Source organism: Struthio camelus, chromosome 5 (genome assembly GCF_040807025.1).
Source record: "Struthio camelus isolate bStrCam1 chromosome 5, bStrCam1.hap1, whole genome shotgun sequence".
In the NCBI taxonomy this organism is placed as follows: Eukaryota; Metazoa; Chordata; class Aves; order Struthioniformes; family Struthionidae; genus Struthio; species Struthio camelus.
Window position 1 is genome coordinate 16,905,298 of NC_090946.1, and position 16,094 is coordinate 16,921,391.

The 16,094-nt window shown below is 42.3% G+C and overlaps 1 protein-coding gene across 7 annotated transcripts in view; it reads left to right on the forward strand.

The window, feature by feature from the left end:
• The window catches only part of AP2A2 (adaptor related protein complex 2 subunit alpha 2), a 52,160-nt gene extending 47,199 nt beyond the window's left edge, over positions 1 to 4,961 (forward strand). For all 7 annotated transcript variants that reach the window (XM_068944751.1, XM_068944754.1, XM_068944752.1 and 4 more), the window contains 4 exons: positions 64 to 180; positions 391 to 460; positions 1,157 to 1,291; positions 2,154 to 4,961. In XM_068944751.1, the coding sequence (XP_068800852.1) occupies positions 64 to 180; positions 391 to 460; positions 1,157 to 1,291; positions 2,154 to 2,231 (400 nt within the window). In that variant the 3' untranslated portion in view covers positions 2,232 to 4,961. The remainder of the gene's footprint in view (positions 1 to 63; positions 181 to 390; positions 461 to 1,156; positions 1,292 to 2,153) is intronic.
• The last annotated feature ends 11,133 nt before the right edge of the window (positions 4,962 to 16,094 follow it).

Here is a 16,094-nt window from a genome sequence, read left to right on the forward strand (position 1 = left end):
TGTGCACTGAGACTGCTGACACTTTGTACTACATGCCCTATGTTCTGTGTATTTTGCATATAGGTATGGTGGAACATTTCAAAATCTTTCAGTGAAGTTACCCATCACACTGAATAAGTTTTTTCAGCCTACAGAGATGTCTTCTCAAGACTTTTTCCAGCGTTGGAAGCAACTGAGCAAGTAAGACCCTGTTTAAACTTGGACTTGGGGCTTTTTGGGGTGGGCCAAAGAAAGGAGAAAAGTATTCTGTGAATGCAGCTAGTGCAGCACCCTGTTCTGTACTTACGCCTGTGAGTTAGAACCTCGCCCAATACAAGTAGTACAGATAGCTGTTAAACGATACTGAATTACGTGATACACCAAAATACTCATCTGTGCCTTGCCTTGCAGTCCTAAACAAGAAGTACAGAATATCTTTAAAGCAAAGCACCCAATGGATGCAGAGATCACAAAAGCAAAGGTGGGTGGTAGCATGGTATTTCTAATTCATAGTATAAAGATAGTGGTATAAGCAAAATTTGCCTGTTTTGGTCTTTATGGCACTAGGCTCATGCTGTTAAACTAAGTCTGTGCTGTGTAACTGGCCCTTGGCATGGCTGGGTGGGAAGGACTGTTTCTCAGTATGGCTTGAGTTAGGTATAGTCTCCAACAGCACTGGAAACTTGAAGTTATTTATGAAAATGTGAATTCCATGCTTAAGGCTTGAAGTATCTTCTGCTTTAATTTGTACTAGATTTGTGCTAATTTCAAAAGAAAACAAGGTAGTATTGTGACTTTTTGTAAAGCTGACTGCCTTCAGCAGAACAGAGATGAGAGTAAGGCAGGGAAGTCTGTATCCTAATTAAAAAGGAGAATTAAATAGCATCAAAATTATTTCTCAGTTTTCCAAAAGAATCTTATTTCAGGAACATCTCAATATTGGGAGTCGCTCTGTCCTTCTAGAAGTTCCTATTGTAATAAAATTGGTATTGGGTAGTTGCTAAAGTTCTTTTACTTCTTGAACGCTTCAAATTAAAACTTAATCTCCTACTTGCCTTGCTAATTGTTTGTGGCTATGCTGGGGTAGACTGTCAATTTCATTAGTGATTGAAGTTAGTTGGTACTGCTGTCCTTCTGTCCCTACTACATCTAAAAATCTTCTGGGTTTCTTTGATAGATAATTGGCTTTGGATCTGCCCTGCTTGAGGAGGTAGATCCCAACCCTGCTAACTTTGTTGGTGCTGGTATTATACATACAAAAACTACACAGATTGGATGCTTGCTGCGCCTTGAACCCAACCTGCAGGCACAGGTATCTGTTTCTGTATCTACAGCTTAAATATAAATTCTTCTTTGCACTGAATAAGAATGTATATATGGGAAATCATTAAGATATTTTTAGAATCACTATTGCAATAGCTAATTGTGACTGCAGACTAACAAGGAGATTAAACTTTAGCAGTTGGTCCTGGCCTAGCTTGGTAAGCTACTTTTCAATGGTAATCCTTTCCCCTGTTTTAAGGGGTCACTGTGTTATTCTAGACTGGCCACATGGCATCATCTTCTCTTGAAGGTTGGGAACACTTAAGTTTTTCCCTTTAGGCACCTTGAACAAGATTAAATGCAATTGCCTGCCATGTTAAATTAATAGAAGAATGGTGTTGCTGAAAGAAAACATTAGATGAACACAAAACTGCTAAGAATTTCTTTTCTCTGACTTAAAGCCTCTTGATAGACATGTTATCAAAGTTCATTGAGGCTCTTGTCTCTTATGGTAGTAATCACTTGTCTCTGAAAGTAAGTTTGGGGTAATGGCTCTCCTGTTTTCTGATCAAGTAGTTGTAAACAGTCTTTGAACTATTCAAGAGGATTCTTCTGGTAGTCTTCCATATTCTTCCCTTAAAGGCAAAACCAAATTTTGGATGTCACCTTGCTGTTAAATGCTGAGAGATACTAGAACAATGTTTCTTTTCCATCAAGAAAGACTTACTCCAGCCTGTACTTTGAAAGAGCTATGTTACTTGATAGCTGGCTGCTTTTGAATGTTTTAACTTGAGGTCGTTTCCTACCAAATCTAACAAAACTAAGTGGTGACTGGCTATCTGTGCAGTTCATTTAACACCAAACTGTATGTAAAAAACAGTAGTAATAAAATATTTTATGTTCTTTTTCAGATGTATAGGCTCACACTACGAACAAGTAAAGAAGCTGTATCTCAGAGATTATGTGAATTGCTGTCAGAACAATTTTAATTTTAACCATGTCATTGTTTTGTTTTTCCATTTATATCATTGTTATCATACTGCAAATAAATGTCTTGTACATCACTGTCTGAGTACTGCAATGTTAACCAATACAAGCTCCCGCCATAATAGGACTTGTCCCTTGTTTGAAATTAAGACTATAAAATGTACAGTATGGGGAAGTGGCTTTTTATATTAAAAATGGCTTTTGTGTGTGTGCAAAGGGTGGGAGAGCTGTCTTATGCTCCATTTTGCAGAGGTCAGGCTTTTAAATTTATTAAAGGGAAACTAATTAGATGTGATAAGTGCGGATTTCAACTGGAAGCGGCCATAACATTCTGCCAGCGCCTTTAATAGGCGCACTCCCTCTGCTCTGAGCTAAAAGAAACCAATGTAATACTGCTCAGTTAGACTAATTCAGATATTAATGCAAAGCCAAAATGACTGAGAGCAATGAAATCAAGAGTCAGCTTCTTGTTGCATGGCTTCTGTTCTAAATGAATTTGTAAATGTCTTGAAACTTTTGCCACAAGTTTTGGATTGGATGAATTGGCAGATTACAAGATGTATTTGAATTTGGTTTAAGTGTACACTTATGCTGAATGTCACTGATTTTTGTTACATTTGCAAAATACCACAGGACCAAACTCTTAATCTTGTAATCCTTTACCATTTTCTTTTCCTACTTTTTGAAAAGTGGATGCAACACAAAGGCTGTTCTTAATCCTTCTGCTCATCTCAAGTAATGAGGTGAGCTTCTGTGGCGGGCGGTGAACCAGTACTTACACTTGTTTGTTATTAGTCAAACAGAGGTTTTAAAAAGTCTGTTCTGTGGTTTGTTTCCCATCAGATTTAGTGAATAGCAGCCCTGATGATGTGATACAACTAAATGCGGAGAGAATGGGTTCTGATCACTGTGGTATTGTAAAAATGAAAAATAGAAGAGGGAAGAAACAGGCACTTGAAGGCTGTAAGGCATGCACTTTTTTGCAGACACAAATCTAATTTTAAACAGTATTCCCCCCCAGTGTACAGTCATGACAGAACTTAAGTGGTGGAATAGTTGATACCTGAACAGTTTCTCTTCTGTCAGTGGTGATGAAAATATCCAATGTGGTGTAGGAGCTTTGTGGTGTTTTTTTTTTTTTTTTAGATTGAGAGTAGAAAGGCTGAAAATGTTCAGTTTTTACAACCAATGCCTTTCTAGCTTGTTCCACATCAGCCAGCAAACTCTTTACAGATTCTCTGCAGAAATAATTGGACATAACTTTGGCTTACATCCTTCAAGCCTTCAGATGCTACTAAAGCAAGGTAGGTGAGGCAATGCAGTTAGGAACTGTGGGCAGTTATTGGCAAGGTAGTGCTGGTCAGGGTGAACCAAGAAGTCAGCTGCTGCTTGTGTTAAAAGTGAATCTCATATCAGGACTCCCTGAAGGTTATTTAAAGGAAGCCTGTGACTGCCTTTCAATACATACAACCCAAGTTTGCTCACGCAACTTAGATACCAAGTAATAGTAGTGAAGTTGAAACTGCACATTTAAATGAGGCTCCTGTCCCCAGGATGCACTGGGCAGCATGACAGGAGTCTACATAGCTGGATGTGCCTTGCTCCCCTCACCCTGCGCTTCGAGTTAAGTGATAGAACTGTATGATTCTCATTTGGTTCAGTTTAGGGCCAGTGATGATACTTGAAAGCCAGTGAAAAGTGAGGAACAAAGCTTTTTGCTCCAGCAGTGGTCAGAAACTATGGATATTTTAACTGAAAGCTTGTCTATAGACCAGGGATTTCTGGAAGGTTTGTTTTTTTTTTTTTTTCTTGAGCAGTTGGGCCTTTGGTAGTCTTTCAAGTAGCTAATCAAAGCTCACATCACAGAAATTGTCTTTGAAAATCTTCATAAGGAGATCCTGAAGTCAGGTTGGGCAGTTTAAAAAAAAAAAAACAAAACACCATACTACTGAACCTCCTTGTGTATTTTGTCTTTTGGACTTGATAGGTCCCTTTAGTGCCATGGTGTTGTCCCTGTGCTATTGGCTGCTGCGTTAAAAATCTGATGTGCTGAACTAAGCTCTGCTAAAGGGAATTTTAGCAGGGACAGGAGAAGAGCTGCTATTTCATCTTTTTTCAAATCATGTTGTACATCCGTCCCTCTAAAAACATTTTGTGCCCTCATTAAAGGACATCTTGAGACACACTGTACTACTTTATTTCACTTAGCTTTGGTTCAAGCTGTGCTAAAATGTGCATTAAACATCAAGGAGGGGGGTAAGGGGAAGTGTCTTTTGCATAGTGGCTGTATTAAGCTTATGACTGTTCACATTTTGTGTTAGATGATGTCAGCTCAGTGAAGCCATGGGCAGAACAGTGAACAAACTAAGGACAAATACTTGATGGCTTTTGCTTTTTGGGTTTTTTGGATTTTTTTGTGAATGATGGTTGATTTACCAAAGTGATGTATCCTTTCAAGCAGACAAAGTAACTTTCTGCAGTAAACAGTGTTATTGTTTTAAAGTACAGTATTTTCAGGCATTGACATGTGAAAATAATTGAATAGCAAGACAGATAGCATATGTGCATTCTTGACCTACACTCCAGTATGTAACATTTATGGTGATTGTCTTATTTGTATAAAACAAAGTTCTGTCAAATTAAGTGGAGAATTTTCATATAGAAGACTATATATTAGACAATATATTCATCAGAAGAACATGTGAAGATTAAATAAATGATTAGAACAGTAATCAGATTGTCCTTTTTTGTCTGGGGAAGTGGGAGCATAAAGAATATGTGCATAAAATGGCTGATTTGTGCAAAATATAATGTTACGGAACAGAACTTTTCTATGTAGTGTTAAACTTGTGGATGACTGGTGCGTTTTTCAGTTCAGGCTTACCTGGTCCATGGACTTCTTGTCCCCCACAGTTATTTTTAATTGTCATGTGTTCTGACTCAGAATTCTACTGTTAAAACTTGATAGAAAAATCTTTCTTCCTATAGAAGAAAGACTTTAAGTATATTAGCAGTGTATGCTACACTAAACAGCTGTAACTCAACAGAATACCTTTTTATACTTTTAACAATTGCTGTGTTTACACTTGCTCTTTGGACTTCAGTTTATTTCAAAACAGCAGTTTTGTTTTTGTTTCCATTAATCTACAAGGAGCAAATGCCCATTTCCACGGCTTCTCATGTGTTGCCCTCCATGTTACTGCATTTGAACAGTTGGGTAAGGTAGAGTCTATAAAAAGCATACACTGATTTTATACACAAACAGGATTTATGAAGAGTTGGGTGTCTGTATAAAAGACTGAAAGAGTACCTGAACACTTAAGTAACTTAACTCAAACTTTACATCTATGCTTCAGGTTCTTAGAACTCCTCTAAACTTGCTTTTTGAAAAAAAAACAACAACAACAAACAACACACCAACAACAAAAAACCCCCACACAGCTGGGCCATAAGAGCTTCTGTACACTCACACAACTTTCTCTCAAGTGAATCACAAATAGAAACTGCTTGTGTGAACTATCTGTCTTCTGTTAAACTTGTGGTCTGGGTTCTGGTAATTATTTTGGACTCTTGAACTTGCTGCAGAAAAATGCCCTGCAAACTTCTTTTATCTGAAAGCCACTGCACACTTATGTTAATAGTATTTTTAGAAATGTTAATAGAATTCATAAATCCCACCATACAGGGGCTGTGTTTAGAAACCCCACTGCACTGAGGTCTTTGGTTCATGCAGCCCCTTGCTTTCTGGTAACAGCTGCATGCTGCTGATGACAAAAGGAAGCATTGGGTCTGGCTTTAAAGAAAAGGGAAGCGCACACCTCAGTTGCCTCTTCTCACTATTTGAAGTAATGGGCTACTCTACAGCTTCTAGTTCAACTGTAGTGAACCTTACAGACATTTTCACCTTTAAGTAATTGCTCAAACAATGAGAAATGAGTTAACAAATTCAATTCCTTCTACTTTATTTGAAAAGCAAATTTCTATTGCACAGTGTGTAGGCAAACTTTTAGCCTCTGGTTAAATATTGCCCTGAGCAAGGCCAGACCATCTCAGATATGGTCTTCCCTCCCATCCCCCATTCATCCTTTTTTTTCCCCCCCCTCTGCCCCACGATTAGACGTAATATATCATTCAGTGAACTTCATTGACATTCCAGGTAGCTGCTCAGGAGGTCTCCTGGCAAGGATAACCTTTATAATCAGTACAAGGGAGAAGTCCCAGCAATGAGCAGTCATTGCAAAAGTGTTAACTGGGAAGTTTTCATCAGCATTTAATTAACTAGTCTGGAGATCTAGCTAGTCTATGCAGCTGTCAAAGTCACAAACACAGCCATCAAATATGATTATTTCCGTAATGAGCCTTTTTCCAGGATTATCTGGGTCTTGGCATGGTAGCTGGATTTTCTTCTTTTGAAGTGTAAGTGGCATACAGCAGCTGCATACTGTATCGACCATCATTTTTTCAACATTCAACCTGTTTGGAAGAGAGGGAGGATCTGTTAGGACTTGTATATAGCTTTTTTAGCCTTCACTCGGGAATTGATTTGATGAGTTGTGACCAGTCTTCTACAGCTATGTAGAAGCAGTTGAAGCAGCTGATGCTTGCCATTTAGTAGTACTGTAAAATACAGAAAGTGAAACAAAAGCAAAACCTATCCTGGTTGTATGGAGGACTAGCACCCTTATAATATTTTAAAAGACAATATATAGACTTGGTTATTTAAAATCTCTGCTTGGTAAGCCCTGAAATCAAAATGCTTGTTCTTGAATGTTTGACCCTAACACCCCAAAAATGGAAGATGGAAGAGGGTGAGGAGGGGAAAAAAAAACAAAACACAAGTGGATCTCTTCAAAAACCTTATATCTTTTTTTTTTTAAATAAAATATCTGAATGCTTCCCCCCCTTTCTTTTTTTTACCTCTACGTTTAGAGGAAAGAGCATTATCCTTAGTTTAAGGATGCTATCAATCTACACAGACAGTACAGCAATTCACTCCATTTTAAGTTCTGAGGATATCCTTTACTGCAGAAGGAGTTCAGGTGTATTGAGCTTCTACCTTCCTTTTTAGGTCTGAATTTTCAAAGGGCTTATAGATATTAGGCCTCAGACCTCACTGGAAAATAATACAGTTTGATTTCCTTATTCTCCTTAAACATCACTGAAAATCCCAAAGTAACCATAAATATTTCAATCTTAAAGCTGTGCACTGGAATAGCTATAGTTTGTAAAAGGTCTCTGGTACAATCTGTTAGTAAAGATGTTAAATTGTATGTGATTCTTTTACACAGTTCATAGAGGAGGGGAAATTTTTTTTCCCTCTTCTGAAATGTAAGTACCAGCATCCAAGCTGATTCAATAATGTTATTTACTGGCTGTGAGGTCACATAACGTTTGTATAGTTCTTGTTGCTTTAACGGGAATAAAGCACAGGTTAAATAAATGATAGTTTGAATAAACAGATAAGATTTAGCTTCTCTACTGATAGTACTGTTATTCTCTACTGATAGTACTGAGAGTACAGTTGCTCTTCTGACCACGTTCGGCCACATGTTTAAGAGCCAACTGCGCTGCCAGACATGCTCCTATCTTATTTTTTTAGTCAGTGGGAAGTTGCATAAACACAAGCTAGAATTTGGCCTAAAGTGGCTATGTTCAGTTAAGGGAGCTACAAACTCATGGGGAGAAACTATTTGCTGCAGGAATGGCAGTAAAGAGGAGAAAAGTCTGCACAACTTCATTAAAACGAACTATTTTAATCACTGCTTTCTTGGTGATTGTGAGGAATGTTAAAGCTCCTCTAGGCTTAATGGCCCTTTTGAGACCTCTCAAGATACAAAGCTGATCCCTCAGTTTTCAAAATGCTGGGGAACACCTGAGCTCATTTTGAAAGGAACAGGTTTTTGCTTCAGGAGTAAATTAATTATTGTAAAAGCAAAACCCTTCACTGCCTTCTTTTTCTTGAACATGCTATGTGCCAAGATTACTGTGAATATCATAGCAGTTCTAACTTTTTTTTCCCCCAAAAATGTGAGCACTGCAACAGTGCTGCAGCTGAGTTCAAGATTATTAGTTTTATTGAAGCCATGATTTCCTGTCTGAAATAGTCTCCTAATGAGCAAGCAAAACTGCACAGACTGAGATACATCACACTTCTAATAGTAAAACGTCTGAGTTACGCTATCAGGAAAACACTGTGAGGCAACTGAAATTACACTATGTGTTTAAGTGAGAGAAATGTTTTAGTTTAGTCTCTTGGCTACTTGAAAATGGATATTTAGTAGCCTAATTGACCTTTTCCATCTTCTAAAAACCTGCAGCTTTGTCAGGCTCACAGGCTCTTTCTAGTTAGCTGGCTTGTATTGCAAAAGTACATTGCTGGATAGATACCAAACACATTTTTCTGCTTGAATTATAAAGGAGTGGTAGTTAACAAATACCAGTGCTTGAAGATTGCCAAATAATAAAATGAAACAATTGTAGTAATCTGTGCTATGGAAGTTCTCAAATATCCTTACTTTGCTGAAGACGGACATGATCCTTCACATCGGACCAAAGTGACGTTTGCCGAACACCCTTTGTAAGTTATTTTGTCTTCATATTCAACTGCTCTACAAAGCTCTGTCAAATGTAAAAGGAAAAAATAATGATAGTAGAAATTTATCTTGGTCTTTTAGAGTGACCTTGCTGGATGCAAAAGCCTCTGTACTAAGTTTCACAGAAAACTGTTCCTATTGCATGACTTAAGTGGGACTGAGGGATAATTGACAAGTCACAAGGGAACAACACAGCAAGAAAAGATTTAAACTAGGCACTGAAGTTGCGTAAGATAGGGAGGCTCAGGAGGACAACTAAGAAAAACCAAGCAGCTGGAAAAACAAATGAGCAAGACACTTCCTTTTAAGAATAAAGTGCAAATTATGTCCAGGAGGAGAAAACACTAATCCACTAATGAGAACATACAGCTGCAAATAAAACAATCTGACTAATTCTGATGGAATTATTTCTGGTCCACAAACTCCTTAATAGGTTTGACATATCAGAAAAATGCATATATTTGCTTCTTAAAGGAGTTAATTATTTCTAGACATACTATATAATTGTCAGCCAAAAGCTCTTACCTACAATGCCTGCGTCAAAAAGTTTGTCTTCCCTCTTCCTTTACTAGATACAACACATAATGCTACTTGTCAAGTAATAATTATATGTACTCATACTGCCTTTTTTCTGGTCAGCTCTTGACTTAAAGCAAGACGTTAAGCCCTGTATATATACAATGTGATTGAAGTCCTAAGCTGTCCAAAGAGTTTAAAGATAATACTGTATTTAACGGTTCCTGCGTTAAGGAATGCAAAGAGGTTAACAATACTATGAAGGCAGTTTATGCAGATATACCTCTTGCACTATATCCTGTACTATGTTCTTTGCGCATACTTATGTTCCTTGCTTGAAGAAAGATTATGGATTGGTTATTTTTCAGTTAATATTATAGCAGGAAGTTGTCAGTTCACCCTTGGAAAATATAGTAACTAATTGGAAGATAGGGTAATGTACTGTCCTCTACCTGTATCTCATGATCAAAGCTTAGAACTATGCAAGCGTTTAACCTCTAACCTTTCATTCTTGACTGAAAGTTAAAAGTATTTTGAAAGGTATTGCTAATATTCTGCAAGACTTGGAAGCGCCTGAATTGCTCATTTAGGGCTGAAAAACATGCAAAGAAGGGAAAACCATTCATATGCAATCCTCTGAACTCATGAAACAAATACTAGGAGGCACTGCCTGTTAAACTCCAAGGAAGTATCCTGGTAATAGTACGGTTGGGAAGGTACTTTTATGAAGCACTTTCCTTAGAAGATGAATATGACCATGAAAGAAACCCAAAGCAGGCACCAAAACATAATTAAATTAAGGAATATTAGGAAAAGTCCTTCTGCTTACAAAAGTTCAGACTTGGATTCCCTTTCTGTGAGGTGAAAATTGTGGGGATATGGGGAAAGGAGGATCACAGATAGTAGAACAACAGAAAGCACCCCACATCACTGTGTTTGTTAGACTACCGTTTCCTGATGTGCATCTGTTCAGCCAATTCTAACCTGCTCTCTGCTAAAAAGGCTGAAATTGAGCTGTTTGGTGTTGCATTATTGGTATAACAATGGGAATGAAAGACAACTATTAAGCTTTAAATCTACTGAAATAAAAGCTGGCTTCTGCATGGAAGGGAACAGGCAATAACGAAATAATCTAAAGCACCTCGAAAAAGGCAAAAAGTTGAGGGGGAAACATCTCCTGTGTGCTTCAGGAAATCCATGTTTCTTCCTACAGATTTCTGAGCTTTTTAATATTAAATAGCACTATTAGAAGGGTGGCCTATTGTAGTTTAAAAAAAAAAACAAGTCACAACTAAATGAATAAGGGAATTGCTTTAAATGAGGGGGATAAATGACAGACTGCACATTCAACTGCTTGCTCTAGGCATGCTCTCAATGCACAACTTCACCATGCCTCATGGCTGATTTGTACATGCTGTACTCTGCTGACAAGGTTAACAGTGAAAATGTAGATGAAACAGGTTTCTGCTACAGACGACTAAACCTACTGTTATACAGTGATGGTCACATCACTGTTTGAAAGAAACAGTTAAATCACAAATACAGTTTCTTTAGTTGACTTTTTGGGTCCCTATAATATAAATCAGTTTTGTGGAGTAAGACTCAGCGGATGACCTAGCTGGATGAGTGTGGTGTTCTGCTTTGTGCATTTTTTGTTGCTGTTAGGGATAGGGATATGCTTCTGGTTCAGTTGATCTGATTATAATGAAGGAATGCTGGACTTCATGTGACGGTTCAGTATGACTAAAGAAATAGTACACAGGTTTGATTGGAAAAAAAAAATGTGTGGATGTTTGGGTCAAGACAAAAAAGATGAAAATAATTATAGACCCCACATTATTATTCCTTGTCGCAGGGATGCGACAAGGAAGGCTAAGGCCCAGTTGGAATTAAATCTGGCAAGGGATGTCAAGGACAACAAGAAGGCCTTCTTCAAATACATCAATAGCAAAAGGAAGACTAGGGAAAACGTGGGCCCGCTGCTGAATGGGGCAGGTGCCCTGGTGACGAAGGAGATAGAGAAGGCAGAGTTATTGAATGCTGCCTTTGTTTCAGTCTTCACTGCTAAGGCCAGTCCTGAGGAATTCCAGACCTTGGAGACAAGAGAGGAAGGCTGGAGAAAGGAAGACTCTCCCTTGGTGGAGGAGGATCGGGTTAGAGATCTTTTGTCCAAACTTGACATCCACAAATCCATGGGCCCCGATGGGATGCACCCACGAGTGCTGAGGGAGCTGGCGGATGTTATCGCTAGGCCACTCTCCATCATCTTTGAAAGGTCCTGGAGATCAGGAGAGGTGCCTGAGGACTGGAAGAAAGCCAATGTCACGGCAGCCTTCCAAAAGGGCAAGGAGGAGGAGCCAGGGAACTACAGGCCTGTCAGCCTCACCTCCATCCCTGGAAAGGTGATGGAACAGCTCATCCTGGAGGTCCTCACTAAGCATGTGGAGGACAAGAAGGTGATCAGGAGTAGTCAGCATGGATTCACCAAAGGGAAATCATGCTTGACCAATCTGATAGCCTTCTATGACGGAATGACTGGCTGGGTAGATGAGGGCAGAGCAGTGGATGTTGTCTACCTGGACTTCAGGAAGGCTTTTGACACTGTCTCCCATCACATCCTCCTAGGTAAGCTCAGGAAGTGTGGGCTAGATGAGTGGACAGTGAGGTGGCTTGAGAACTGGCTGGATGGCCGAGCTCAGAGGGTTGTGGTGAATGGCGCAGAGTCAAGTTGGAGGCCTGTGGCTAGTGGTGTCCCCCAGGGCTCAGTCCTGGGCCCAGTCTTGTTCAATATATTCATCAATGACCTGGAGGAAGGGACAGAGTGCACCCTCAGCAAGTTTGCTGATGATACTAAACTGGGGGGAGAGGCTAACACACCAGAAGACTGTGCTGCCATTCAGAGGGACCTGGGCAGGCTGGAGAGCTGGGCGGAGAGGAACCTCCTGAAGTTCAACAAAGGCAAGTGCAGGGTCCTGCACCTAGGCAGGAATAATCCCATGCACCAGGACAGGTTGGGGGTTGACCTGCTGGAAATCAGCTCTGCCGAGAAGGACCTGGGAGTGCTGGTGGACAACAAGCTAAACATGAGGCAGCAGTGTGCCCTTGTGGCCAAGAAGGCCAATGGTCTCCTGGGGTGCATTAGGCAGAGTGTTGCCAGCAGGTCGAGGGAAGGTGATCCTGCCCCTCTACTCAGCCCTGGGGAGGCCTCACCTGGAGTACTGTGTCCAGTTCTGGGCTCCCCAGGACAAGAGAGACATGGCACTACTGGAGAGAGTCCAGCGGAGGGCTACCAAGATGATTAGAGGGCTGGAGCACCTCTCCTGTGAAGAAAGACTGCAAGAGCTGGGCCTGTTCAGCCTGGAGAAGAGAAGATTGAGAGGGGATCTCATCAACGTGTACAAGTATCTGAAGGGAGGCTGTCAAGAGGATGAGGCCAGCCTCTTCTCCTTGGTGCCCAGCGATAGGACAAGAGGCAATGGGCACAAACTGAAACACAGGAAGTTCCATCTGAACCTGAGGAAAAACTTCTTCACTGTGAGGGTGACTGAGCATTGGAACAGGTTGCCCAGAGAGGTAGTGGAGTCTCCTTCCCTGGAGATATTCAAAACCCGTCTGGATGTGATCCTGGGCAATATGCTCTAGGTGACCCTGCTTGAGCAGGGAGGTTGGACGAGATGATCTCCAGAGGTCCCTTCCAACCTAAACGATTCTGTGATTCTGTGATTATCAAGCAGTGTAGAAAAGGGCAGGCCTCCACGAATGCCACATACCTCCCGTAACTCTTGAAAAACACAATGAAGCAAGTGAAGATAGTAACTTGCCAGAGGTAAGCCTTCACTTTCTTTAGAAGGTGTACAAACAGAAAAGGAGGACAAATAGTGAAAGTAGTATGTCACAGGGAAGATGGAACAGTAACGGGGAAGAAGGCATTACAGTAAGAGTAAAGTACACTTTTCCAATAGCTTCTCCCTTGTATGTTGAACTAAACCAGAACAGAATGTAGTAAGTAGCTGAAATTCAGAAATTTAACTCTGCTCTGGATCCTCTAACAGTGGTTAAAACGAATAAACACACAAAAAAGAACCATCTAGGAAATCCTACTTCTACTCACAGACGGAAATACACACCATCAATCTGTTACTTTATTTTTTTTCTTAAAAGGGTTAGTCTGTATCCCAGTAGGTATTGAATGAAAACTGTCTTCTTTACAAGAGTAGAAACTACGGTTCTGCTACCCATACGGAATATTATTATAAATGCATAGGTATCTCTGTGCATTCACACCAGTGTTCCTGATTCCTATACTGTAGTTCTTAAAGTAGGATAGTTCTGTTTCAGAGAAGTAGACACCAGTAGGAGACTGTGTGCCTTTCTTTCCAAGTTATGCAGGAACTGTTAAGACTGTGGTATTCTTTCAGTCACTACACATTAGGTTATAATTATGCACAGGAACAAAAGACCATCACTGTACCTAGAAAACTGAGAAAACAGTGCCTTGCAGAGGAAGTACCAGTAAATTTCATGCATCAAGGACAACAGTATGAGAGATAACAGGAGGACTGCAAGAAGACTGAAAGGATGGTCTGTCCAGCTAAATGATGTTTTAAACAGCTTAACCGGGATTTTAAGAAAAGAAAAATTCTTGATTCCATAATTCTCACTCTGATCTGCATCTTGCCATCACCCTTAACTCATCTTTCTTCATGTATAAATCTGTGTATATCTAGGAGCCTGTTGTTATAAACACAAAGACATTCAGAAAGTTACTCTTCCAAAAAAAAAAAAAAGCTGCAGAAAGGAAAAAAAATTGAGAAAATGTATACATATTCCTTGGTTATGATACCATTTGCAACATTTCAAAAGTATTCATATACTGATGAAAACATATGGCTAAAGGCCAAAAAATGATAAAAGAAATGACAAATTACCTGGTGGCACAGAAGCCGAGGATGTTGCAAGTCTGGAAGTGAGAGAAGGAAAAGATGTGGTGTGGATGCTGGTCGGTGTTGTAGTTCGCAATGAAGTCCTTTCAACAGACGGGATCTCTGTAGAGGCACTAGTAATAAAAACAGTGGGAGCAAAAGTAATTCTGGTAGGTAAGACACTTGGTATCACAATCGGAGTGGACTTGGCAGAAACACTGGTAGGAATTATTATTGATGAAGTTTTAAGATGTGAAATAAAGGCACTTGTGGTATTTGGGGAAGAAAAAAAAGATGTGGTACTCCTTGTAGACCTGAAGGTTGAAGGAGTAATGGTTGCGGACGTAGGCTTTGGCCTGGTCGTCGTGGGAGACTCGGTCGAGACTGTGGACGGGGCGGCAAACGGCAGCCTGGTGCTGAGCGGCGTGCTGGAGGCCGAGGTGGTGGGGGGAGAGCTGGGGAGCCGAGTCGTCCTTGTCAGGGGCACTTCAGGACGGCTGGTGGGGCTGGTCTCTCTGGACACGGAGGTCTTGGAGGTGCTGCTGGCGGACGTGGCGGGGGTGGTCCTCCGCGTGGCCAGAGGTGGCACGGTTGGCTTTTTGTGGGTGAAGGCTGCCGGGAGGAAAGCGCAGGATGACTGACGGTGGGAGGGCAAGAGGTGGCAGGCAAGCGAGGCGGGCACTTCCCAGGCAAAAGCCCTCCTTGGGGACTTGGGGGGGCAGTGACTAGAAAGGCAGGACTGGGCCCCTCCGAGTCTTGGGAGGCACCGCGGGAGGAATGGGGCAACGGCCCCAGCCATTGCCCGTCCTCCTCCTCCCCCAAAACACAGGGCAGGGACTGGGCCTGAAGGATGCCCGGCAACAAGTGAGCTCCTCCTGCCTCTTCCTGGAACAGGATCCTGGGCAAGGAAGAAGAGTCTCCATGGGCTTGTGGGCCTCCCTCCAAGCGGCACGGAGAGGGTATCGTCCGCCCGCTAGCTCCACGCTGGGCGGGGAAGGCTCTCTGGCAGAGGCCCGTGTCCCAGCGAAAGACCCCAAACGGTCCGGGGCACAGGACGCAGTCAGGGGCAATGCGTGGGTGGGCCAGGCCCTGGACCCTTCCAGGTCCAAGGCGGCCCGATGCCAACGGCAAGGCAACGCAGCACGACTACGCTAACAGAGGCCCCGGTGGGACGTGCTGCTCGGGAGAGGAGGGCGGGAGCTGCAAAGAGCCGGCAGAGCAGCAGGAAGGACAGGAGCGAGACTTACCGGGATGCGACGGGCTTGGCGGGGTTGAGGACACAGTTGAGGAGGGGGAAGCAGCAGGTGACGGGAGGGGGCTGGTTTTGGCCGTGGAGGGCGCGGAGGACTCGGGCGGAAGCGTCTCTCTTGAAACGCTGGTCGTCGGGGGAGAGGCCTTGGACGTTAGGGTCGTCCAAGTGGGCTTTGGCCTGGTCGTCGTGGGAGACTCGGTCGAGACTGTGGACGGGGCGGCAAACGGCAGCCTGGTGCTGAGCGGCGTGCTGGAGGCCGAGGTGGTGGGGGGAGAGCTGGGGAGCCGAGTCGTCCTTGTCAGGGGCACTTCAGGACGGCTGGTGGGGCTGGTCTCTCTGGACACGGAGGTCTTGGAGGTGCTGCTGGCGGACGTGGCGGGGGTGGTCCTCCGCGTGGCCAGAGGTGGCACGGTTGGCTTTTTGTGGGTGAAGGCTGCCGGGAGGAAAGCGCAGGATGACTGACGGTGGGAGGGCAAGAGGTGGCAGGCAAGCGAGGCGGGCACTTCCCAGGCAAAAGCCCTCCTTGGGGACTTGGGGAGGCAGTGACTAGAAAGGCAGGACTGGGCCCCTCCGAGTCTTGGG